The sequence below is a fragment of the Pelodiscus sinensis genome, chromosome 1 (assembly GCF_049634645.1).
Source record: "Pelodiscus sinensis isolate JC-2024 chromosome 1, ASM4963464v1, whole genome shotgun sequence".
NCBI lineage: Eukaryota > Metazoa > Chordata > Testudines > Trionychidae > Pelodiscus > Pelodiscus sinensis.
This window is the reverse complement of record NC_134711.1, coordinates 128,387,176-128,414,872: the sequence shown is the minus strand read 5'-3', so window position 1 is coordinate 128,414,872 and position 27,697 is coordinate 128,387,176. Positions and strand designations below refer to the sequence as shown.

Below are 27,697 nucleotides of genomic sequence, written 5' to 3'. Positions count from 1 at the left end.
TTTCTTCTTGCAGCTGCACATAAATCACGTCTGAAAATGACAGATGGGAACATGATTGCACGGAATATTAGTCATGATGAGCTGGTGTGGAAATTTTTAAATAAATACACTTTAACCTGAAGACAGACCCTCTCTGTCAGAAACTAGAGAAAATGTGTTTGACAAATTACATTTCTGAAAGTGTTATGCAAGGGTAACACAATATCATGGTGAAAATAGGTACTACCTACTGTCTCCTTATTGTATGTGCTTGAAAATGAAAAACTTAAAGGATGAGTATCCTGGTCAGTGCATAACACCACAAAAGAGATCCAGGAAGCCTGAACCCTGCTGTGCAAAAGCAATTGTGGACACAGTTTTTCCTCTGAGTGTTACCAGGCTAACATTTGCAAAACAGATGATTTCAGGATTTGTTTATCACTTCCAAAACTAAAACCTACCTCAACCCTCTCCTTTTCTATCTATAAAACCTATCTCTGCTGCAAACAATGCCAAATACTCATTCAATCCATACTCTGCAGAGATATAATCTGAGTGAGGAGAGGAGAACATTTATTCTAATTGGATAAAACTGCCCTACTAGGATTTTAAAAGTACACCTGAATCTATACTATGCATACACGAAGGAACAAATTCCATGTCCCTCGATCTTCAGTTATTTCAATGGAGTGTCTCTACATACATCTAAAAGATTGCTCATCACGATGTCAAAAGTTGGAGTGTCTAAATCAGGGGCGGCAATAAAACAGCACCGTAGCCCTTTGCTGGCTGCCACCACTATATTTACCTGCACCTCCACAGGTTCAAATCATAGATTGGGAATCGGCGTGGACCAGGACACCGCTTCCTCCAGTTCCCATGGGCTGGGAACGGCGATCCATAGCCAACAGGTGCTGCAATCGACTGTATCCACAGAGGCACAGATAAATATATCAGTGGCCTGCCAGGTGCTACCCTGGGGAACTGGATTCCACCCATGAACCAGTATTTGCTCACTCTTGGTCTAAACTAACATTTAGCCAGGACTGCAGAGTGTGTAAACCAAGGTCATTCCTATTTTTGGATGCAGTTTGTGCATATATAAACTCAAAGCAACACAAGAAAGGTGTTTTAATTAACTTCTGTAACTTGTAAAGTGAACATTTTCTCTAGGTTGTTGTGTACAGGGTGCATTTCTGCACCTTCCATAAATCCTGACCATAAGAACCTCTCTCTCTTTCTCTCTCTAGACCCCTATTCAGCACTTCCATATTTCTAACCAGCTGGAATCCCCTTAACAAAACAGACTCAAGATAAGATGGGACAGATCTCTCATCACTCAATTCTACTACGAAGCCTCCTGAAAATACGGTCAGAATTCTTCTTCTTGTCTTATTTTGGTGACAAAGAGTAAAGCTGCAAATTAAGAACAACCGGAAGGCTGAGCATTTACTTAGGCCTGGTCTTCACTACAAACTTAGGTCAACAGAAGCCATGTTAAGGTGATCTAATACATGTGTCTACAATACAAGACCCTTCCATTAACCTAAGTAGTCCGTAAAAAAATGACTCCTGTTCATCTCCCCTTTCTCCTCCACTCCAGTGCTGCTTTTGTAACAAACTATTTAGGGGACTTGACACTGGTGCATCTTCTCAAGCACCATCCAGGTTGCTAGGAGAAAGGGGGCTTTTCTCAAGTTCTAACCTGTGATCCCAAGGAGATCTTCAGAAAAGCAGCAGCACAAGATCTCTAATCCATGTCTCATGGCCTTACTCACCGTGGCTGGAGCAGAAAACGGACTCCAGCCATTATGATTACAAAGTGACTTGCAGTGAAGTGTATTGAGGTGTTTTTTTTTTTTAAATATAAAAAGTTAACCCTGCACAAGTAACAATGTATTCACTATCAATGCTACCCTTTGATTTAAATTCCTTGCAGCTAAAACCCTATTCATCTATGCATTCTCCACACTGGGACAGACTTTCCCAGATTAGAAGGCAGAAAAAGACAATTTGGGAGGACATAGTCAATAAGTTAATGCGTGCCTCCAAGAGACACAAGATGGAGCTCAGAGTAGGAAGGATTACACTGTCCAAGAACCTGGACATGGTCAGGGAGGACAGGACAGCATGCAGGGAAGAAAAGCATACTATGCAGGAAGTGATACTATGGGTTATGAAAGAGCAATCAGACTTGAGGCACTTGGCTGAAATTCAAGAAAGTTAGCTAGATGCTCGAGTCCCTCCCTCTCCAGCATGTGCTGAACCAGTTGTCATCATCACCCAGTTCTACATCCTCATCCCCAAAATGTCCTATGAGGTGAGAGGATAGTAGGGTTTGGTATCCCTTGCACTCAACACCAGGGGAGAGTACAAGGACCGAAAGATGGCCTTTCCTACATCTTATTTGTTTAGCATAGCATCTGTAAGCAAACTTGCCTTGTTTTTCCTCCCTACAGTGTTATCTGACTTTTGTTGTCTCTGGGTGCATAGTGAAATTTAGATTACGGAGGAAAAGGCTCTTTATTAATTAAACCAGTGTTTCCCCAATTTTATTTGGCCACAGAACCCTTTTAAACGTGAAAGAATTTTGCAAACCCCCAAACAGTCAGACTATTATATGGAGCTGAAAAAGTAGACCACAAGTAAGTACGGATAATAATAAACAAATGCTAAACAAGGTCATAAGATCAACATTTAGTTTAATTGCACACATTTAAAAAACCATAATATTAATTATTATTATTTTATTTAATCATAAAATGTTATTGTAATGGAATTTTCTCACGGAACCCTTATTTTCACTTTGCAGAACACTGGGGTTCTACAGAACACCATTTGGGAAACACTGTATTAAACACATAGGCTATGTCTACACAGGCATGATTTTGCGCAACTGCTCTTTAACGCAAGAGTTCTTGCGTTAAAGTAGTTGCGCAAGAGAGCATCTATATTGGCCAGGACTCATCGTTATAACGATGCGCTTTTGCACAAGAGAGCGTCTACACTGGCAGGATGCTCTTGCGCAAAAGCTATTTTGGAGAGGGCAAAAGGGCACCAGCCCTTTCCGGGGGTGGGGGCTGGAGCTCCTTTGAGACACGTGCTTAAAGGGATCTCCCCAGACAGCCGTTTCTCTCCTACTGCATGCTTTAGGATCTCTTGCAGGGACTGACAGCCATAACAGTTCTAGTTGTGGTTGCCCTTTGCCTTGTTGGACACCATAGCCTTGTGCCTTAGTGCCATTAGCTGATTTTTTGACCTCAGCTCTCTTCTTGTGCCATGGAACTAGGGGTGGCCTTGTGCCTGCTCTGGCCCCTTCCGGCCATTTTGGAGTGCCTGCAGCTGCTGCTCCATGCTGCTGCACTCGTCGTCCAGCACCTCGAGGCACAGGTCTCTCTGGACTCCCTCACCAGGGAGGCAATGGTGTGCCTGTGGCATCCCCACCCCACCGTGGATAGGCCCCAGTGGAGACTGGACACCAGTACCGACTGGTGGGACCAGCTGGTCCTGGGGCAATGGGACGACAGCAATGGCTCTGAAACTTTTGGATGCAAAAGCAGACATTCCTGGAGCTAAGTGCCTGGCTCGCCCCTGCGCTCCAGAGAACCACCACCTGGCTGCAGGCACCCATCCCCGTGGACAAGAGGGTTGCCATTGCCATATGGAAGCTGGCCACCCTGGACCGTTACCAATCGGTGGCACACCAGTTCAGGATGGGAAGATTGACCGTCAATGCCATCATCATGCAGGTAAGTCCGGGGGGGAGGGGAAATTCTGCACTCCATGCCCAGGGGCAGGCAAGACTCCAGGCTGGGGCGATGGAGAATGCCCCATCACCCAGGGGTTTGGGCCGTCCCTCCCTTGCACTGGCCTGCTTGGGGGGGGGGGGCTGGCCCGTGGGGCAAGGGGGCCCTGGTGTGTGTGAGTGTGAGGACAAAAGGCATCACGGGGGGGGGGAGAACCCCCCCAGGGAGCACGCACTCACCCTCCCTTATGTGATATGTTCCCCTGTGTTTCTCTGCACCCTTCTGCAGGTTGTCCGTGCCATCAACGATGTCCTGCTCCAGCGACTCATCCGCCTGCGGGACGTGGAGGCTAGGGTGGCCAGCTTCGCTGCCCTGGATGAAACCCACAGCCCCGTCCATGCCCTGGAGCATCGAGCAACCCATTTTATAAACAAAAAGGGGAACTTCTCCATTTTACTCCAGCCCCTCGTGGACCACCATGGCCACTTCCTGGACATTTATGAGGGCTGGTCCGGCAGGGCACACAACGCCCACATTCTGTGAAACTCTGGCCTGTTTGGCAGGCTGGAGGCGGGCACTTTCTTTCCCCAGACGGAATTTACTGTCGGGGATGTGCCCATGCCCACGTGTGTTGTGGGAGATGCGGCCTACCCCCTGCTGCCCTGGTTAATGCGACCCTACATGGGGTGGACAGACCACAACTGGTTCAATGACCGCCTCAACCGGGCCCGCAACCAGGTGGAGTGCGCCTTCGGCCTTCTGAAAGCCCGGTTCCGTTGTTTGCTCACCCGTCTGGAGATGGGTAAGCGGAATGTCCCCGAGGTAGTGGATGCACAGCTGCCATCCACGAGGCTCACCACGATGGGGTGCGCATCCAGGAGCCCCTGACGGAGATGTTCTCCCAGGCCCCACAGTAGGATCTCCCTCCCCTTACCTTCTCCCCTCCCCTTACCTCCGAATAAACAACCAACCCCCCCCCCTTTTTTTTTAAACATTTGGAACCTTTTATTTACAATGGAGGGAGGGGGGACGTAGAGTGGGAGGGGGCAGGAGGCTCTGAACTGGGAGAGGGAGCTACTGCTGGGAGGGGTGGCCCCTGCGACTGCCTCTGCTGGGGCAGACCATGACGTGTGGTTGAGGCCGCATCGGGGCAGGCAACACAGGGAAGTGGGCAGGATGGGGTGCATCAGGAGGGGGAATTGCGGGAGCAAGAGGGGCAGCAGGAAGAGGGGGCATGGGCATTACTATGGGAGGGATGGCGGGTGCGTGTGCCCAATGTGAGCAGTGAGGGTGGAAATGGCATCTCCAATGTGGTCACACTGGGCCTGGAAGAGGCCCCAAGCCTGCTGGTACCACTCCAGGTCCACCTCCACCCAGCGTGTGATGGCCGCCTCAATGTGTTCGACGGCCTGGACATGCCGCCGAAGAACTTGGTCCTGCTGCCGGACCCGCCAGTTTGGTGCCTGGGCAGTTGGGGGTGCTGCCGCTGCCACCGGACTGGAGGGTCCCCCCCTCCTGCTTGGTCCCGCTGTAGGGAACAGAGGAAAGGATGGGTCAGTCAGGCAGCCCACACCCCATGCCCTCCACCCGAGCCCAGGTGACACCACAGTAGTATGGCTTGGGCCCACTCGTTCCCCCCCGTGTTGTGTGTTTGCATACAGGACTGCCACTGAAGAAGGGTGCTCCTCCACGTATTTTAACCACCGATCTGTGTCCTGGCCCCTTGGGGGGAAGGGAGGGCACGCGTATTGGGTTAATCTGTGGAACTCCCTGCCAGGGGAGGCTGTAAGGCTTTGGTCTAATCAATGGTGTTCGACAGGGAGCAAGATAAATCCCCACACAGTGCCTGGGAGCACATATGGCAGACGTGGTCTGGGCTCTCAGATCCCCATCTGTTTCCAGCCAGCATCCACCCTCCCCCCCAGTCCAGATGTGTGTGAGCAGCATGGTCCCAGGCGTGCCCTGGAGTTGCCTGCCGCAGCCACGTGCCACTCGGTCACCAGGCTGCAGGTGCTGCATACTGCTAATGCTACACAGCGTGCAGCTCATGCTACCTGAGTGACGCTCCCTCCTGCTCCCCCCCAGGCGCCTGGCTCCCCCCCCCGCCCTTATGAGTGCAAAGTGCAACACTCACCAGCGAATCCCTCCCCGGCCTCTGATGACACACGGGAGACGTCCGAGCTGCCTGAGAGGACCTCGAGCTGGAGGGTCACAGTGCTCCCCTGGTCCTCCTCCTCCTCCAACCCATCGGGCAGCTCTTCCTCATCCCCTGCCTCGCTGAGCCTGGTGACGGGGTGGGGGGTGGGGTGCCGCTGGTGTCCACTGGCACCGATGGTCCCTGGGGTGGTGCCTCACTCAGGATGGCGTGGAGTCGCTGGTAATGGGAGCACGTGTCGGCTCCTGCCCCCTGGCCCGGACATAGCCCAGGCACAGCTCCTTGACCTTAGCCCAGACCTGCTCGAGGGTCCGGGCTGGATGACCCTGGTCGGAGAGCGCCTGGGCCATGCGGCGGAAGATGTCCGCATTCTTCCAATGGGCACGAATGTTGTGGAGGGCCTCTTCATCGGCCCAGAGGTCCAGGAGGACCTCAATCTCCCCTGGGGACCAGGAAGGGGCACGCCTCTTTGTGCCCCTTGGGGCCTCCTTCACTGGGGATGTGGGTGGTTGTTCCACCCCTGGAGCGGCCATCCTGGGTGGTCTGGTGGCTGTTGGAGGGAGCAGAGCCGTGCGGCAGAGCTGGGTGGCAGAGGTGCTTCTGCCTCATGGCCTCTGCAGGCTGTGTCTGCGTCTGCTCGGGTTACCACGAAGTCCGGAGCTGCCTGCACGTACGGAGTGTCCAAGCGGCCACAAGGGCTTTTTTCCGCTTGGACGGCTCTTGCGCAAAATCTCTTGGCTGCCTGTCTACACTGGCCTCTTGCGCAAGAACAGTTGCACAAGAGGGCTTCTTCCTGAGCGGGAGCGTCAGAGTTCTTGCACAAGAAGCCCTGATTTCATACATTAGAAGGTCAGTGTACTTGTGCAAGAACTCACAGCCAGTGTAGACAGGCAGCAAGTTTTTGTGCAAAAGCAGGCGCTTTTGCGCAAGATCGCACCAATGCGGACGTAGCCCTAGCGGCTGGCAGGGGAGGAGTTTACAGGGGAGAAACTGGAAGTGATGGTTTGTTAAGGAACACCACAGATAAGTGTGACATTACTCTGGCTCATTGCTGAAAGTGGTTTTGAAAGGAGCACAGAGACCCAGAACCCTTCAACGTGCTCTTCTTATTGCTCTGGAGTCTGGCTGCTCAAAATTGTCTGCCAGGCAATCCAACTCAATCCCTTGCCCCAGTGGAAACTCATCTCCCTTTGTTTCACAGATATTATGAGCAGACAGCAAAAACAATGGGTATATTGCTTTCACTGAGGTCTAATTTGTAAGCAAACAACACCAGCAACCTTTCAAACATCCAAAGCCTGGCTCCCCACACACACCAGCTCCTAGTCGACTAGTCGTTTCCCCCCACCCCCACTTGCTGCTGCTATCAGCAAGAGGCAGCAAGGTGGTGGGGGTGGAAAGAGAAGGGGTGCTTCAAAGCAACAGCACTCCTCAGCTGACTGTTGGCTCCATGCGGCGCAGCCTCTTTGAAACGCCACGGAGCATGGGGTCAGCGGGGGACTACTTGAGTTCCATGCTCCCCATAGTGTTTTTGCTGATGAAGTGTAGGAACAGCCCTGGGGCTGTTGCTGCATTTCAAAGGCAAAGGCTTATCAACTAATCGAACAGCTGATGCAAATTTCCTCAACTATTCGATTGGCCAGTTAATCTAAATTTAACAGCCTTGGTATGTGCAATCTTGCCAGAGCAGTGTGCAGCTGGGCATGGTACATGCTTACTTTGCTATAGCGTCTGCACAGATAGCCAGGTGGAAAAGGGTGTGAAATGATTGTTTGCTGCTGCTTTCAAGCAGGGAAAAGAGGGGAGGGAGGAGATAAGTGCATCATGGGAGGTTGACAACATGTATCCAGAACCACCCACAACAATGTTTTTGTCCCATGAGGCACTGGGATCCTAACCCTGAATGCAAGGGGGCAGCAGGAACTGTGGGGGGGAAAGACCAAAGAAATCCAACTTCTAATAGGGGAAATACATAAAAATGAGGGAGCTAGCTACATGAAAATTAAAAGGAACAGTTATAAGAATGAAATGCCTACAAGCAGCATGGAGATTATTTAAAAACACCATATTAGAGACTCAAACTAAACATATACACCCCGATTTAAAAAAAAGGAAAAGGAACAAAAAGTGCCACCGGCAATTACAGGCCAGTAAGCTTAACTTCAGTATCAGGCAAACTGGTCAAAACTGTGGTCAAGAACCAAATTAGACACAAAGAAATACAATACTTTGGGAGGAGCCAACATAGCATCTGTAAAGGGAAGCCATGCCTCATCAATCTATTACAATTCTGGCGGAGTGTCAGCAAACATACAGAAGGGTGATCCAGTCGATACATGGTATTTGAACATCCAGAAAGCCTTTGGCACGGTCCCACACCAATGGCTCTTAAGCGAAGTAAGCAGTCACAGACTGAAGGGGAAGTCTTCTCCTGGAGACAATGGGTAGGAGCAATGGGGAAGTTTTCACAATGGAAAAAAGTTAGCGGGGGTCTCACAATGATCTGTACTCGGACCTGTGCTGTTCAACATATTCATAAATGACCTCAAAAAGGAAACAAACAATGAGATGCTAAATAAAGTCTGCACATAATGTGAAATTACTCAAGATCATTACATACAAAGCAAACTGTGAAAAGTTGTCACAAAACTGACCACTGAGCAACAAAATGGCAGATGAACATCAAATGTCGATAAATGCAAAGTAATGCAAACTGAAAACCCACCTACACACAAAATTATTATTTTTAACAGCTAATTTAGACCTAAAGAAAACATCTGCTCAATGTGCAATAGCAATCGGAAGAGTTTACAGAATGTCAGGAACCATTAAAAAATAATTAGATAAAGACAGAAAACATAATGCTACTGGGTAAATCCACGGGGCACCCACCCCTTGAATACTGAGTGTAGCTCTGGTTACTCCATCTCGGAAAAAAGCAAAAAAAAAAAAAAAAAAAAAAAAAAAATGATTAGGGATATGGAAAAGGACAAATTTAAAAAAATGTGGACTGTTCAATATAGAAAAAAAAAGCAGCAACTAAGAGAGATGGAATAGAGACCTATAATATCATGAAGGAAGTGTTATATTCTCCTTCACATAACAGGAATCAGGGATCACAATGATATCCATAGGCAGCAACTTTAACATAAAAAAGAAAGAATACTTCTTCACACAATGCACAGTCAACCTGTAGAACTGTAGAACTCATTGTCGGGAGATGTTACAAGGCCAAAGTATAATTAGGTTCAAAAATATATTACACATGTTCATAGAGGATAGGACCAACAATGCCTATTAGAAAAGATAATCAGGGACACAATCCCATGCTCCAGAGGTCCCTAAACCTTTCACTCACTGCCAGAAAGCTTGGGAATGCATCACTTGCTAATTATTCTATTCATTCCCTATGAAGCATAAGCATCTGACATTGGCCATGGCTGGAAGACAAGATAACAAGCTAGATGGACCATTCTAGTAGAAAGGGCTGGTGCCTTTCAGAGTACACCTTTATCAAATGCTAAAAAACAAATTTTAAAATGCATCTGAAACACAGACTGATTAAATTTAATTTTGAATATCCTCATACCTTTGTGCTGAAATAGCAAATCTCTACAGAAAACATAATACAGGATTGGATTTTCTACAATCATTCCCAGAAAAAAACTGAATCCGTTTTAGAAAGTGAGACCACTGCTAACTCATACAATTCTGCTTTCAATTAAGCAAATAGTTTTATAACAAAACATAACCTCCAATTACAAAATATAACCTCCGACTGCCCCATTTCCTGATCTTACAATGATGCCATATTAGTCATCCAAAAAATTTCCCAAATCCAGCCCCAGCTGGAATGCTGCAGACTGCAGTTCTTGTAAAGGTTATTTACCATGAAGACTTTCCTTCACTGTAACTGTCAGATCTTCATTTCCAGCACATCAGAACACCTAATTATTTTAACCAAGGAGATTTTTATGCAAGTTGTTCTTCTATCTGTCCAATAATCTTTGAAGCTTTGATTTTAAAAAAGAACCAAGACCATTACTAAGACATTTCTCATGAAACTATTTCATTTTAAAGTTGAAAGGTTTTTATGTAAAATACCCTCTCAAAGTCAACATCATTAAGTTTGCAGGCTGCAGATTCCATTATTATTATTCACAGTCTCACCCCCTGGAGCCAAGAGCGATTCCTTTTCCCTTCCATAAGGCCTAGAACAGTCTGCTATAACTTTTCAAATGGAGGTGCTTATGACCGAGTGGGTCACAGAGTTCCCCTTGAAACTGGCATTTGACAGACTGAACATACTATATGCCCACCTGTCTGCCCTCTAAACTGCCCCACCAGCTCGTCCTGCTGAGCCAGGGCGGGTGGGGAGCTCCTCCAGCCCCTATGGGTTAACTGGAACTCAGTAAGCCAGGTGAGGCTTATCGGTTAACCTTTTACATCCCTTGACTTGACACAGCACCCAGATGCGCAGTTCCAATGAGACCAAATACCAGCTAAATCCATCTTATTTTGCATAAAAGTTTTACAGAGCAAGCTTACAAGTTTGTCCCCTTTATCAGTGAAAGAGAGATGCACATCTGTTGTCCCCCTTCCCAGGTAACAATTATTTACATTGGATTCATTAATAAACAAAAGTGATTTTATTAAGTATGAAAAGTGGAATTTAAGTAGTTGCAAATGATAAGACAGATCAAAGTAAGTTACTAAGCAAAATTTAAAAAAAAAATACATTCCAGGTAAGCTTAATATTCTAAGAATCTAGTTACATGTAATTTCTTACCCTAACTGTAGTTTTAACCCTCTCTCACACAAATTCGGCAGCCTTCTAGTTTGGGCCTGATCCTTTCTTCCCTCCCCAGCCCAGTTTAGTCTAAGAGGTTTCTTGCAGTCATCTTGGTGGTAAGCAGGGGGTGTCTTGGTGTCAGGCATAGGGATGTTAATTTCCATTAATCAACTAATCAGTTTGTTGATGGGGGGGGGCACTCGCTATCCCACTGCACCTCTCCCTTTGAAACGTACAAGAGCCGCAGATGGCTCTTGTACATTTCAGAGGAAGAGGCGCAGCAGTAGGGTTGCCTCTGCCTCCCATGCTCCCCATGGAGACGTTGGAGGAGGGGAAACCGGCTTTTAACCTGGCTTCTCCCCAGCATCGGCTCCTGCTCACCCCCTTAGAGGCAGTAAGGGTGGGGAAGCGACTCGTCTAATGACCACCCAACTATGCTTATCGGGTAGTCGACTAATTGCTCACATCCCTAGTCTGGCATCTGATAACTTCCTATTGTCTGGTTCCCTGCCTATACATAAATTTTGCTCAAGGCAGGATTCCTTTGTGTTCAGCTTCAACCCTTTCACACCCCCATGGAAAAAGGATCACATACGAAAGGGATTCCAGTATCAGGTGACCTGATCACATGTCTTGACAGGATCAACTGTAGTCCAGGTTTACAGCAAGCACAAAATGATTCACAGATAATTGCCTTGAGCACTGGGACATAAAGTTCCTCAAGTACCACAAATGGCTTTCACTAGCACACCTAGATCAACAAAACAGGATTATACTTCATATTTCTAATTTCCAATACAGGAATAGAATGTACACATTCACAGGGATTAGAAGTCTCATTTTGCACAAAGCATATTCAAGTTAAGCACATACAAAAACATATTCCCATAAAAATAGGGGGCCCAAGGCAGGAACAGACAAGAGGGGAGTGCAAAGGTGTCACATAGATAAAGTGGACAAGCTCTTTATCTCTACTCCTTACACCTTTTCTCATTATCATGTTTCCTACAATTTTGAGGCAGGAGGAGACGAAGAATCAAGTTGTTCAAATTAATGGCTCAAGTCTGAATGATGGAACCTCTCAACTGGTCACTTTGTCTAGTCCCTCCTTTTTCCATTCTGATGTAAAATCCTCTTATGGAAACAAATAAATAAAAACCCAACCAAGATCCAGAAGACTAGCCAGCCCTGTAACCAAACACGATGCCAACTCTGTCCACATATCTATATTAGCGAATTCATCACTGGAGCCAACAACATAAGCTACCAAATCAATAGGTCATTTGACCGCACATCCAGTAATTTGATCTATGCCATCAAATGCCAGCAATACCCCACCTCTATATATACACACTGGACAAACTGGACAGTCTCTGCGGGAAAGAATCAATGGACACAAATCAGATATACATAAAAGAAACATACAGAAACCTATTGGGAACACTTTAATCTTCCTAATCACTGTTTAAAAGATCTTCAAGTGGCTGTGTTGTCACAAACCAGTTCAACTAGCCAGATACAGAGAAGCAATGGAATTAGAGTTCATCTGCAAATTCAACTCACATGATAATGGACTCAATCGTGATGAAGGGTGGTTGGGGCACTATCAACGTAATACTCGTTGAAAGTGCAAACTCCTCTTTGTGTATAGTAGATTTCTTGTCTGGTGGAACAAAAGTCTTGCAAGGTGTCAGTTGGTGTGGATGTTTGTCTTGAGATGAGACGCTCTAAGTTAGAAATGTCATTCTTGATGTTTTTCTGTTTCTTGTATAAAATATTTATCAGGTGATTCCTTAATTTCTTGGATAACATGAGGCAGAGTCTTTCATTGTAGTCAGTATAGTATGGTGATCTTAATGGATTGTTCACTTTCAGTCCTTTGGGTACGATGTCCATCTTCTTGCACTTGGATAGAAAGATGATGTCTGTCTGTATCTGTGCAAGTTTCTTCATATGGTTGATGGATTTCCATTCCAAACGGCTAAATGTAGAATAGTGATAGAAATGTAGCTGTGTTAGTTACACCAGACTAACACGGCTACATTTCTATCACTCCTCTTTGTGTAAACTCCTTTGTCAGGAAAGATACTATCAATTGACTTTGATTCTTATCTGCTTTGTTTTAACTACCCAACTTTCAGATACTTACTGATTCCCTCTAGCTCCCTGTCTCCCACCTCCTTCTTCCCTCCTCCCCCCCCCCCCCCACCTCCCTTCTCTCCCATTTGGGTCTGCACATCCTAAACTCAAAACTCCGGTCATCTGAAGAAGTGGGCTGTGCACACAAAAGCTCATACCATGATCTACATGTTTTGTTAGTCTATAAAATGCTACCAAACCATTTGTTGTTTTTTTAAGATTTTATGTCCATCAACTTTATGTCCAACAATTTTTTTCCTATAAGGCTGTATTTCCACTATGGCACAAGCTTATTTTGACTTCAAGATGACCTCAAGGAAAACTGGGGTTATCATAATGTATTTCCACAGCAAGCTAGTCTATGGCCACCAATTGAGGATTATGATATCATGCAAAGAATGGGAGTAAGAGCATAGGACCACTTAAGACTCAAAAATCATAAGATTTCAAAAGGGACTAGGTTATTTTGGATGCATCAATATTTGTGGACTGGTTTGAAAAAAACCTTAAAAAGGCCACTTTTAGAAAGTGCTGAACATTCCCTCCTCCCACTCCGAAAAAACAGGCTCTTTTAAAGTTATCTGAAGTTGAGTTCACATAAATTGATGCACCCAAATGTACTAGTCATTTTGGAGATTTAAGCTAAGTGAAAGCAGGGGACCTTTTTGCTTAAAAAGTAAATCTTCAACTTGCGCCTAGCCTAGAAGTGGGTAACATGAAGTGTGAAATTCTATGGCCTGTGTTATCCACAAGATGGCCACTGCCACATCCCCAGAATACCAACCATACAGGCAGGTACTTCTGAGAACAGCATGAGCCTAGGTAGTCTGTGTGATCCCAGTATGATGCATGCAAGGTCATGTCATGTGTAAGACATTCTGAAGATCACACCGCTCTGCTGCCACCAGCATGACCTTGCATGCACCATTCATACAGGGTCACACTGGTGAGGGTGGATCAGGGTGCTCTTCAAAATCATGTTTGCTGTCTGAGATACTATCCAATCTTAGAGGTCAGCTTGGGCCCAGTTAGAAACACTTGAAGGAAACTGGACTAGACCAAAGCCAATCCTGAACCCAACTGTGAACTCAGCCAGCTTAGTCCTAGTCCCTAGACCTGTGCTCAGGCCCATAAACAAACGGTTGGGGTTGCCCTTAAGACCAGGCCTGGAGTACAGGGTGGGACAGACACCCAAAAACAGTTCAACAGTCTTTAGGCTAGCCCAAGCCCTGGTGCAGGGTGGGGCAAGCACACAAAGAATGGTTCATGAGTTCAGGTAGACATAGGTCCGGGTGCAGGGCAGTTTGAAAAAAGCAGTTTAAAAGCTCAGCCATGGCTGCAAACTGAGTAGCCGTTTATCCAGACTAGCCCTTGGCCAGGGCAGAGCAGGGCAAAAAGCAAACAGTATAACCAGTTCAAAGCTCAGGCCTGTCTGCAGGCTGAGCAGAAGCTGGGTCTCGTTGCTGGTGAAGAGCTGACAAGCACAGGGGTTTTTATGTCCACGGGGGAAACCTGCCACCCAGGACGCGAGGTAGCAGGGGAGGGATGCAGGCCCAGCTGCTCCACTGCATCCCAGTCCAGGGCCCTTACAGTGGCAGCATGGGCTGCCTCTGGGTCAGTGGGGATCCTGGCTGCAATGCGCTGGCCCAGTTGACCTGCATAGCCGCCACTGCATCGGCTAAGGACATCCCTGGGCTGCTTCCCAGCTCCCCCTGGGAGCCTACATGGCTTAAACTCCGGTCCTCGGGATGCACCGGGAATGATGGCAGTATGTCCATGGCCTCCAGGTCTATCAACAATCCAGGCAGCTCAGTCCAATCTTCTGATCCTGGTTGGGGCCCTGGCCATCCAGGCCAGCCATCTGGGCCTGGGAGTGGTCCAGGTAGCCCAACCCAGTCTCCCCTGCTGTGTGGGGTAGCCAGGCCTTTCTTCTGGGGAGCATGGGTGGATCATCTGGCTGGCTTGGCTACTGGCCTCCGACTGGGCTCTGAGCTCCTCCTTTGATACTTCCAGCTCCACCTTTCTGCTTCTTGTGGGTGGGACTGGGTGGTTCTGGCACTGCACACCACAGGGTCTTAGGGAGTGTTTCCCCTTCTGGGTCAGCGGGAGGCCACACTGACTCACTACATCAATCCTAACCAGAAAGCATGGAGCTGTTTCATACCCAACCTGAAAACCTTTCCCTAATCATCATCCCAAACATGCACCCTTCAAACGAAGGATCTGTCTACATGAACAATTAATTCCTGGAAAGTTGGAGTGTGAATTTACTCCACACTAGCCCACTGATATGGACAAACAGCTGATGCACACACGGTCAGTTTGTTAATGAGCTTTGATCTAGACCTCTTAGAAATGGGGACTAGATCAAATTAAGCATATATGAACATTCAGTCCACAGAAGGCTAGCATGGGCAATATTCACATCCTGACTTGCCACAAACAAAATGTTTGTGAAGACAAGCCCTCAGTGATAAGACATGTTATACAAGTTCCATCCAAAGCTGACACTTTTGGATTAAGTTTGGGTAGAATTTTGAAACCCACTCTGACAAGTTAAACAGTTTTTAAAAGACATTTCAGATTGGACATTTGAAAATTGAGGTGCACAAAAAAAAAAAAATCACAGATTACTTGGAAATAGGTGGTGAAGTTGAAGTGCTTAGGTATTAAAAGTCAGGGCTTAAAACTGTCAATTATCTGTTCTATTCATCTTTCCAGTTATTGCATTTCACTAGCAGCTCTCCCAGCCAACCACCACAGATTTATTTCACTGATGAAAGATTATCCTGAAACTGGGTCTTTTCTTCTTTCTACTTCTTTCGTGTACATTATTCCGTTTTAGAAACGACACTTTCATACAGCACCCAATTTGCATGTCAGCTCTTGTTATTCCAATTCTGTAAGAAATACTTATCACTTGGACAGTGGTTATCTTCCGATCGGGGACTGAGGCCTCATGATCTGATTTTTTTAAGGTATGGAGCACCCACTTTAACAGCAACTAGGGTTGTTCAGTAACTCGGAAAAATCAGACCACTGCTAACTCCCTCAAGGTGAGAGCACATACACCAGTAACATATTTGGAAATATTTCCAGACTAACTCACTGCTGTAGATAGTAATGTAAAAGACAACAAGTTCATATATATGCACTAAAAAGACATTTTTTATTGTGGTATAGCTAACACATTAGAAAATCCATGTGCAGACAGAACAAGTTGTCACTGTACTTCATGTGAAGCAGATCAAGGTGGTTTCACCCCAAAAACTCTCAGTACAACGGAGTAACTTCACCCACCATAGAAATACAGTTATCTCTGGGGTGAAGCCACTAACAGAAATGGGGGGTTACTTAGACCTGTTAAATAAAAGTTTAAAACTATAACTTGTACTGTGTACACTAGGATCTTACTATTTGCTAACTATTCTGCCTTAAAAATATACTTTCCCCCCATTACAAACATCACAAAGAAACCCACTTTCCCCCATATTGTCAGCACTCATACTTCTGCAGTCAACTTCCAGTTTGTTAGAACAGCATGGCCACAGAAATTGACTGTGTAATAATTAATCCAATAATCTGCCAGTTTTCATCCTACACAAAAGTATAATCTACTTAGGGGTGGTTATACCATCCAGACAAACCTACACAAGTCATTTAGATGGGAAATTGACAGGTGACACCAAGTGCCACAACACAGCATTAACGTTCCACAACCTGAGACAAAAATCTAATTTGTTCTTTCTGAAGTTTTTCAGTCAGGAAAAAAAAGGGTGTTTTAATTGCACAGTTTGGCAGTGAAATAACAAGCAATGGTGAACACAAGCAATATTGTGACAGATGGCAATTCAGCTGTCATTAATTCATATGCGCAGAATGAAAAACAATTTCAACAGGGAATTAATTTAAAGGAATCAGGATTCAAATTACTAGATTTAAAGCTAGGCCAGTTTTTCTAAACATGATAGCCAACAGGATTTTATATTGGTATTAAACTTAGTATAATCAATGCAAGTTGTGTTTAAAAACTATATTGGGACGTTTGTGTTCAAGTATTGTTCATTGTGCAAAGTCTGGTTTAAAAATCACAGTGCTTAAGTCATCTTAGCTGCCATTTTTAAAATGACATTTATCTAGGCCTTTTCTACAAACAGAAGTTGTATAAGTTGAAGTTAAATTAATTTTGTTAAAAAATACAAGAGTCTGAACCAAATTAAGTAAAATCCTGAATAAGTCAGGTTTAAGCCAATGTAAAGCATCTGAACAGACTTTGATATGAATTTAAATAGTTTAACTATTCTATGTACAGAAGTTGTACAAGCTCCTAGGTCTTGTCTGCACACAACAGTTGTGCCACTTCACTATACAGGCAGTCCCCGGGTTACGTACAAGATAGGGACTGTAGGTTTGTTCTTAAGTTGAATCTGTATGTAAGTCGGAACTGGCATCCAGATTCAGCCGCTGCTGAAACTGACCAGCAGCGGCTGAATCAGGACGCCTGGGGCAGAGCAGCTGGGGTGCTGCCGGGTTGCTCCAGTAGTGCCCAGAGCGGCGCTGCGGGACCAACTGGCAGCGCCCCAGCTGCTCTGCCCCAGGGTCCACAACAAAAGCCTGGTCTGCTGGGGGGGGAGGCGCACACTAGCTGCGCCCCCCCACCCAGCAGACCAGGGACACGGGGAGCAAAGCCGCAGCGGCGGGGTGCCGCACCTCTGAGGCTTTGCTCTGGCGCGGGACCCGCCGCGGCTGCAGCTTTGCTCCCAGTGCCCCTGGTCTGCTGGAGACGGTCCCCAGCAGACCAGGGGCACCGGGAGCAGCTTTTCTCGCCCCGGAGGTCAAGGTGGCGGACCGCTGCCTGCGAGCTCCGGGGCGAGAAAGCTCCGTTCGTAAGTCGGGGACTGCCTGTACTGATTGACTTAAAGCAGTACAATCCTCCCTAATGTAGATGCAGTTACACGGGTATAAAAGTGACTTTACAGGAATAAGATACAAGTATAGATAGGGTTTGGTCTACACTACAAAATTTGGGCAACCTAAGTCAATGGGTGTGTCTAAACTACATGCCTCCATCGACGGAGGCATGTAGATTAGCCAGATAGGCAGAGGGAAATGAAGCCGCGATTAAAATAATCGCGGCTTCATTTAAATTTAAATGGCTGCCCCGCTCTGCCGATCAGCTGTTTGTCGGCAGATCGGGGCAGTCTGGACGCGATGCGCCGACAAAGAAGCCTTTCTTGATCGGCACAGGTATGCCTCGTGAAACCAGGTTTACCTGTGCTGATCAAGAAAGGCTTCTTTGTCGGCGCGTCGCATCCAGACTGCCCCGATCTGCCGACAAACAGCTGATCGGCAGAGCGGGGCAGCCATTTAAATTTAAATGAAGCCGCGATTATTTTAATCGCGGCTTCATTTCCCTCTGCCGATCTGGCTAATCTACATGCCTCCGTCGACGGAGGCATGTAGTTTAGACGTACCCAATGTGTGTAGATATACTTATGAATATGTGTATGTCAAAATTTGCCTCTTAACACATGCACCCCATTACAGCAATACAATAAAACCACTTGATACAGAGCCACAAGTCAACCTACTTAGATCAGTGCCATATAAGTGAACATACTGCACTAGTTGTGTTCACCCTTAGCGTCCACCAGCAGCTCTCCCTCAATGCCCCTGTCCCAACAAGAGTGGCTGCCGCAGTAACAATTTTGAACTCTATTGCCCAGGGATTTAGCGAGACTGGAAGCCCACCTATCTGTTTTTGAAATGCTTTTTCCTGATTACCCACCTGGGTAAGCACAACTACCAGCTCACTTTGGCAGTGTGCATCCAACTAACTCCGCACCGGAAGAACACACTACTAGACAAGTTCCTGCCTGGAGCAGGAAACTATGGGGAGTGGTATTAGGAACACCGACCATGCAATTTTCCAGATATTGGAAAGGCTGTTGATTCAGGGTTTTGGACACGTACCAGTAGCACTCTGCAAAGTGTTAGTTTGTTGCCTGAGCAAACTCATGATGTCCTGGTACATTTCCCTGATGTGCCCCTTGGTCCTTTTTTCCTCTTGCGCAACAACCAATCCCTTCATTCTCAGGCCTGCTCCATGGTCAAGCCCCATAAGTACACTACTCATTTGTGCTCATAAATGGAGGCCATGGAGGATTAAAAAGGATCTTATCAAACAAATATTCCCTTAGTCTATTTCTTTCTCTTCCCCATAAAGGTCAGATGTTTAAAAGGCATGGAAAGAAGATTTTTCAAGGCCACCATACCAGAGGGCTATGGATTTAAAAGAGAGACAGATGCACTATTAGATGTTGATATTTCTGTGGCTGTTCTGTCATTTTGCTTTTCTCCCCATATATAACCTTTGGTGGGTTTAGTGGGGGGGGGGGGGGGCATGTAGTGGGGAGAACAGGTGTGGGTTGAGAGGCAGTCTGAGTGTGGGTGGCTCAATAGAAGATCTGGGTGTATAGCACCTTGTTGGAGTTCTGGGCACAATGGTAATGTGACTCTGCAGGGGATCTACATGAAGGTGGTTGGTGCTCATCAGGCGGAGGGGGAATACAGCTTAGCATGGGGTCTTGGTGCACAGGGACTAGGTGGGGAGTCCAGAAGCTTGGGAACTGGGGCTCAATCTAGTGAGGACATGGGCGACTTATCGGGGTGGTCCACATGCAGGGGTAATGGGGCTCAGAAGGGCCAAGGCTCAACAGGAGGGTCTAGGCAGGAGGGGGTCTCTGAACATACAGGAATTGGATGGATCCTTTCCCCTGCAGCTGAGAAGCAATGGATGCAGGGGAGCAGTGGAAATTTGCAAAGCTTTCTGAGTCCAGGAGAGACATCTGGGGGATGGTATGACCTTGTTTCAAAAGCCATGCAGGGGAAGAGGAAGTCCTATCTTCCCCCATCAAGTCTTTCCTAGACACGCCTCCTACCCTAGACACGCCTCCCATCCCATATTGATTTACCTTCCTAGTAGCTTCCCTGAGCCCCAAAAACATACTGCTGGGAGAGTCTTATGACCGCTTTTGTGGCAGCCCTTTGCTTCGCCCTCCAAAAGGCATTTACTAGGGGGAAGCAAAAAAATCTATGGGAGGACAAATGCTGCACATGCACAGTGGTGCAGAATTCCCAGCAGTGTAATATAACAAGGTAACTTGTCAACTCAAGTCTGTAGAGAAGAGTTGGCCGCATGGATTTTTATACTTCTGTGATGACATATGCAAGAAGGGTCTCACAGTAGCTTCACTAAAGTTATGTTTTCATGGCCAAGAAAGGAAGAGATTTTTTTTGTTTGGGTTGTCTCCCCTCCTATTCACCCTCGCACTGCAAAATCCCAGTGAAGAGAAACTGCGAGTCATTTTTACTACAATGTTATTACGTGAAGTCAACACATACCCCACAACTGTCAGGCTGTGTCCAGACTCAGGGGTTTTTTCGAAAAAACATCACCTGCGTCTAGACTGCAGCTGCGTTCTTTCGAAATTAAATCGAAAGAACGCGGCTTTTCTTTCGACGGCGGTAAACCTCATTTCACAAGGAAGAACGCCTTTTTTCGAAAGTGCTCTTTCGAAAAAAGGCGTTCTTGAATGCCAACAGGGCTTTTTAGAAAGAGAGCATCCAGACTCACTCGCTGCTTTCTTTCGAAAAAGCAAGCCGCTTTTTCGAAAGTACTGCATGCAGTCTAGACGCTCTTTTTCGAAAGAGGCTTTTTCGAAAGATACTTTCGAAAAAGCCTCTTTCGAAAGAGGCTTGCAGTCTAGACATATCCTCATTGATCTTTCTTAGTGAAATTTCAGTTTCAAAATAGAAATCTGCTTTGCTTCACTAGAATTTTATAGCAAGATAGCTAATATGCATTAGTTATTCACCAATTTTCCATTCTTGTTCATGCCTTTTTCTGTTTCTTCAATTTATTTCAAACAAACACTCGCTACAAATGTTAAACAAAGTCCATTAGAATATACAGCTTCGTCTCACTTCTCTCAATCTCTAAGTTCCTTTTCATCTCCCATTATCATTGCTTTCTGATTCCAGTATAATTGTTTCATTATTCAGAGTTTGTAGCCATCAATCCCTACAGCTCTTAATATACTGAGCAATTTGTAGTGGTAGTTTGTCAAATGCTTTTTGGAAGTCAATGAACACAAATATTGCTATTTTCCCCATTTCAAATGATCTTTCTAATATGAGCTTTACATTCACCAAGTCATAGTAGCTTGCCACATTTGAAGCTGTATTGTTATTCATTTGTTTCATTACAAATCTCTCTCTCCCCCCCCCCCCCCATTCAGCCTGGAACAACTTGAAAGAGTATCTTACAGACATGTGACACTAGGCTGATTATTCTGTATTCTTTACAATCCATTGCATTGTTCTTTTTGGGGATTTGGGGAAGGTTAAAGAGCTGTTGTCAAACAACCAAAACTTTGGTCAGAAAGTTTACCTAATTACTACCCACATAGGGGGAATACACAATCTCTTCTCTATTTCTAAACATTGAGCTTTTTGCTGCACTTTGAATATTAATTTTCACTATTTCCTCTCTATAGTCAATTAGGCCTTGTCAATGCCACAAAACTCAACTACTTATGACAATGGGTGGGACTCATCTTGATTTGTTCTAGCCTATGTTTGTATGTAAGCTATATATAGCCCCAATTCAGCTGCACTCATTGCTAGCACTCTCAGTCAACAATAGCTCGGTTGAGAATAGTACAGGGTTCAAGTCATGCTTCCCATGTTATTTAAATTGAGGGACTCCACTCTCTATATCCCGTTCCCTCCAAAGAACATATGCTGCAATGGGAGAGATGGGAAAAACAAAGTAATAGGATAATAAGTTGTAAAACTACCAAATTGACAGTTCAGTACTGAACCGAGACTGGAGCACCATATTTTTATGAAGTAAAATATTATGATCCAAATGAACAGGGCTCGACAAATTATACAATCTACTCGCCCGTGGTGAGTAGATTGTAACCCGGAAGAGCCAGGTTTGGGTGATCTGCGCATGCGCGGATCACCGGACAGCGTGGCTGGCGAGCAGGGCTCGCTGCGGTTCGGCGAGCCCTGCGAAAGAAAACATAATAATTAAGTAGTAGCCATGCCACCTCTGCAATATAAAATAAACCCACCTACAGAATGTAAAAGGATAAGTCTTCACAGCAACGTTATTTTGAAATACCTAGCGTTATTCTGAAATAACAGTCCGCGTCTACACAGCGGGCAGTTACTTTGAAATGTCAAAATACTGTCAAGTTGGAGGACTTCTTACTCCGACTCCTGTAACCCTCATTGTACGAGGAGTAAGGGAAGTCGGAGGAAGAGTGCACTATTTTGAAATAAGTGCTGTGTAGATGCTCCCAATTTTGAAATAAGCTATTTTGAAAAAAAAGCTATGCAAGTGACATAGCTCAATTTGCATAGTTTATTTCCAGTTAAGCCCTGCTATACAGACACACCCAAACTGTTTCAGAAGCCAGTTGTAGTCTACCATTCCTTGAAACTAGTTTGATACTGGCCTGTGTATTCTAATGGCCAAAAGAATTACAAACTATTTAAATTAATGCATTGCTCAGTCACTACATTGACAACTTAAATAATTTCTGGTTTTATGTGATCTGAGTCACCAACATCTGCAAGTATCTTTATAGCTTGCGTAACAGCTGGATTTATATTTTTACTCACCAAAGTAGAAAAAAGGATTTTTTTTTGTATGATTCCCATGGTATTTTGGAATCAGCATATCATGAAAAACACAACAGTCCTCCAGAACAGCCTATGAATCACATTTATTACTCAGTTCATATTCTAGGGTTTCTTCATCTTGAGCCAATAGAAGAGCACAAAACAAGGACATTGCTTATGGAGAGCCAGTACAAATTAGCCACCTACTCATCCAATTCTCCACTCTGTTGATACTAAAGTGCATATAAGAAGGTGTATGCTGCTTGTGTCAAAAATCCATTTTGCCCCATGGGGTGCCATTACTTAACTGACTAGTCATTCTCAAACGTTGGGTTAGTGGTAACCCATGGTCCACCCATGGAGTGGTATCTCATGCTCTTTTTGCTGGTCTCTGCATTGAATCACTTTGAGAATTAACCAGTTAGGGCTAATGAGCACTGGAGGGAGAGGGAAGAGCCACAAAATGGCACAAAGTAACAAGAAAAGTTTGAGCCCCGTGCCAGGTAGGCGTATTAGAAGTGCAGGTCCATGTGCTTTTGCCAGAAACATTGGGATCTGGACACTGAATGAGGAAGGTTACTAGTCCAACATTCTAATCGCACATGGCAGGTTAAGAAGCCCACTGCTCGCGCACACACATGCACGCACGCACCTCTTTAAAGTTTCTCTTTGAAAGAGGAACCTTGCAAATGACTTAGCAAGCACTGCCGAGACTGTTAAGTTGATCCAAGTTCTACCCCAGCTATCTCCCTCCCTGACAGAAGCCTGCACTTGTGACAGCGTACCTCTTTGATTCGTTTCACTAGGGCATTCTGATCAAAGGCAACCGCTTCTGCACACTGATGAAGGTGATCTTGGTATCGAAGGCAGAGCTGTAACACTTGCTGAGAGTCTAGCTTCTCCAATTTGCTGTTTGTAGGGGAAGTCTGCCCACTGAGAAGTCCTGGAAGAGATGGGCAATAATGGAATTAATCTGACAGTTTACATAGCTAATACACAACTGAAGTATGAAAGATGAGCAGGAACAAACCTGCAAAAAACAAGGAGGAAACTTTTAAGAGGTAGTTAAAATTAATTCAAGAATAAAAACTATTAAATGATGTAACAGTCATGAGAGAAAAATGCGAGGGAAGTGTGTTCTGAAAAGATGCATCTTAAAATAAATTATGCAGTGTATAGAAGTGCTAAAGCAAGTACCCCAATCACATATTGCAAGGATCTTTGCCAGAACTTAAATCTTAGAGCAGCAATACAATTTCAGGTAACACAAGTTACTACTGTTGGATTATCTAAAAAGTTAAAATTGCCTTCCTTCTGCCTCAACTTCCAACATTTGAAAACCTAGGATGAATTATTAAAGGTGGGAAAAGGGAGGCGGGGGAAAGAGTTAAACTTTGAAACATTCCAAAATGGTCTTTAGATTCAGGCTATTTTGAACAACAACCAACAAGACAGTACTATTACCACAGGAGTTCTCACATCACAAATCAGACCTCTAAAGAAAACCATGAGTTGAAATCTACTTTAAAAGGGGGTAAGGGAAGCTGTATTTTCTGCTTGCTTTCTACTTTTGGGACTCTAGAATGCTATTGAGTCATATTTTCAAGCTTTCCTCAACAATCCTGGGGACTAGACATTCACTTTTTTCTTTAAATGAAAATTGAGATCCTCACCTAATCACATGACTCCAGGGACTGAGACTCATGATAAAAATGCAAGTTGGCAACTCTGCAAGGAGCAGCTTCCAAAGTTGTGGGGCCCTCACAGAGAATGCTCTTCTAACTAATCCCATATTTGCATCAAAAGAGGTCTAACTTGAGATTTTCTGCTGATTTCAACTGTAGCAGTTTGATAGGAACTTTTTCCTCTTTAAGTTAATAGGAAGAAATTATACTAGTTCTACAAGCGCCTCCTGTACTATTTCCTACTCTTTTGTTCTAGTTTTCCTACTCGTTTAGTTAAACCTTTCCCTTATTTAGGCTAACACCATCTGAGCCTTCTAGCCCTAGAGCTGGGATTGGCAAATACCCCCAAAAAAGTTTTCCAATAGTACCCATCAGAGTTGCTAAATAAATTTAGTTTGACTGCATTCGCATCCCTTTTTGTGCTCACTGCCTGCGAACATTCACAGGCATTCTAATTTACTGGCAGGAATATCCATTGAAAAAAGCAAATCTGCCTTCTAGGCAGATTTCAAATTGATAATTGAAAGTATTTTGAATCAGAAATTGCTCCTTAGAGTCCACCCAGGCAGGAAATTGAACAATTCTATATGACCAATATGCCTATTAGAAATGGTTTAAATTTCAATTAACTACTTGCCAAAAAATGGTTTATGAACAAGTTACAGATCAAGAATCTACTTGTTTAACAAATAAATTTGAGACAAAAATAGATCTGATTGTAAACCAGCCACAATCAGAAATGAAAGGATGGATTTAGTCTACTAAATTTGCCATCGGTTATTTAATTAGATCTACTTAGCAGTAGCTATTAGAAAAATGTCCCACTGCACAGATTCCCCTCAACAGAGTCTAGTTTTCTCCTCCTCAAATCATCCTTTCCTCACCTCATTGCCTGTCAGAATGCATCCTTTTACCCTCAACTCTGTTTCCAATACAGTTGTACTGCCTGGGACTGTTAAAAACCTAAAGGTTGGCACTGACACCCGTATGAACACAATGAGTAATGGTTTTTGCCATTTACAGTCTTCTGAAAGACTAACCAATTTCAGATGAAATCCTGATCCACTGAGTTTAATGGAAAGATTCCAGAACACTTCAGTGCGGCCTGGAGGATTTCACCCTTGAATTTTTAAAGCTCTTGCATTACTTTAATCTCACTGAAGTGGGTAGGATTCCTCACGTGAGTAACTTGAAGCGTGTTTTAGGATTTTACTGGATCTGTTTAGCTCCAAATTTCTCAAAAGTAATGAGAGCAAATGTCTTGTGACACAGAACCAAGATCAAGTCTGACTAGGATTGTCAGCTTGTGTCTTACTAGACATTCACACAGGCAGAACACAGCATTCCCCTTTCTAGATCAGACCCCTGGCTACTGAGGAGCCACCTGACACTCCTGGCCAATTGATTTCATTTATATTTCTTCTCACTCACCAACCTCCAATCAGCAGAGAAGCAATATCCTAAACACAGAAGTTTAACCTTAAAGTTTTGTGTAGGTTTTTGGGAAAATGTCAAGCTTATTGTCAAGTTTTTGGAATGTGCAAAGATTGAAGGTTGAAAAACAGGCAATATGTTCCTTTATGGCTCTCAGCTTGTATTATCAACCTATCATCTTGGACAGGTTCCATACTGTGAAAAGCAATTAAAATATAAGAAGGAACATCTAACTCACTACACAGGATATCATGGGCTGAAGTGAAGGTAGAGAAATGTTAGCTGTTCAGATAGAGTTTATTAAAAAAATGCATCACAGAATCAGAGTTAGAAGGGACTTCCAGGGTCATCTAGTCGGGGGGGGGGGGGGGGAAGAGGAGGGAGGGACAACACACAACCTAAACCTGAGAAGGAGCCAGAATATACCAATGCACATTGTCAAAGAGCAACAGTAACAGGTCACCAGCCCTGATCATCTCCCAACCACCACTCTCAGCCCCACTGGTCAGTGCCTCCTTCTCCTTTTCCCCCTGCCCACTGTGATCAGCTCTCTGTGGGAGACACTGGAGGAGGGGGGATCATGGGTGTGACAGGCTCAGGGGAGAGGGTAGGAAGTGGCAAGATCCTAGGGGGAATGGGTTGAGGGGGACAGCGCCTAGAGCAGAGCTGGGGGCTGAACAGTGAGCAACCTCCAGCCCAGTGGAAAGTTGGCACCTGTAGCTCCAGCCCTGGATTTGGTACCTAAGTAAGGAGCCGCATATTAACTTCTGAAGAGCCGCATGTGGCTCTGGAGCCACAGGTTGGCCACCCCTGATATAACTATCCCTCTGTGTATGTCACCACTAGTTGAAATTCAACCCAGAACAAATTTACAAGGCAGCACTAAAAAGAGAGCAGTGCAAAAATAGTTCAAGGAGAGCAGGATGCTATTTTTGGAAGGGGTAAAACCAAGTGCCTGTGCTTCTCCAGGATTTCTGGTCTCAGGTTAACCACGCATTTAACCTGTGTGGCAGTCTTCCACCCATATGAAAAACAAATCAGCAGTAGTGCCAACAGGCTGAAATGGGCATGTGAAATTCTCTGTTGGACTAGCTATAAAACAATCTTTTTACAAAAAAAATTAATGACTACTGCAATGGAATTAGTGCTACAGACATTTAATTAGTTCATTGCATTTTCAGCAAGTTATTAACTTCTAAATGGCTTCAAGACAGCAGACTATGTTCACAGTAAGTCACCTTAATTCTCCATAGAAAACACTAAGAACTTTGATTTTGGAAGGGTTTTGTACAGGTGAGGGCGGAATACTGGAGTTTCAAGACCAAGATTTTCCAGAAGTAACTAGTCATTTGGGCACCCAGTTTGAGACATCTTAATTTCAAAGGAGAGGTTTGCTCTAAACTTACTCAAAGCTAAGCCTCTTTCGAGGACTCAACTCACCATTTACTTCTGAAAGCCTCGGCGCAAGCTTTGAACTTCCCATTGAACAGTCCCCTTCCCACTACAAAATGAGTGTTGTGATGACTAGCGACAGATGGTTTATCACACAGTTTGCCATAAGGCTTTCAAGTAGGGAAGCTCATCGATTTCAACAGTGTGGGCCCAGCAGATACGATGTTTTACACATTGGAGAATCCTAGGGCTGGAAGAGACCTCAGGAGGTCATCAAGTCCAACCCCCTGTCCAAAACAGGACCAACCTCAACAAAATCATTGCAGCTAGGGCTTTGTCACATGAGGTGCTGCAGCGTTTCCTTAGACAGCTAGAGGCAAGGCATACAGTGCGTCATGACGAACTGGAAAGAAAGGATGAAGGGGTTACAGAGAAGCAAAACAGCGGAGTGACGGGAAAAGACTCCTGCAGGGTTGAGAAGCTGTAGTGTATGGACGCAACTGTCCTGGCAATTGCTAGCTGTACACATTCCTAGCTGACAAGCTGTACTGCTAAATGATGAAATAAAGGCCATACAACACGCCTGCCAGAGACGACCAAGAGACATATATTACTCAGGATGTGTCCGATCACTGAACAACACAACCATGAAGGTGATGTTCAACACTTTTTGGGCAAA

At 45.1% G+C, this 27,697-nt stretch overlaps 1 protein-coding gene across 2 annotated transcripts in view; it reads right to left on the bottom strand.

The window, feature by feature from the left end:
• The window catches only part of BORCS5 (BLOC-1 related complex subunit 5), an 89,067-nt gene that overhangs the window by 12,191 nt on the left and 49,179 nt on the right, over positions 1–27,697 (bottom strand). The window contains exons 3-4 of one of the 2 annotated variants that reach the window (XM_075901143.1): positions 23,293–23,450; positions 8,842–12,653 (exon numbers count right to left, since the gene is read on the bottom strand). In XM_075901143.1, coding sequence (XP_075757258.1) covers positions 12,507–12,653; positions 23,293–23,450 — 305 coding nt within the window. In that variant the 3' untranslated portion in view covers positions 8,842–12,506. Of the gene's footprint in view, positions 1–8,841; positions 12,654–23,292; positions 23,451–27,697 lie in introns of those variants that run through there. The other variant, XM_075901139.1, reaches the window with a different exon arrangement.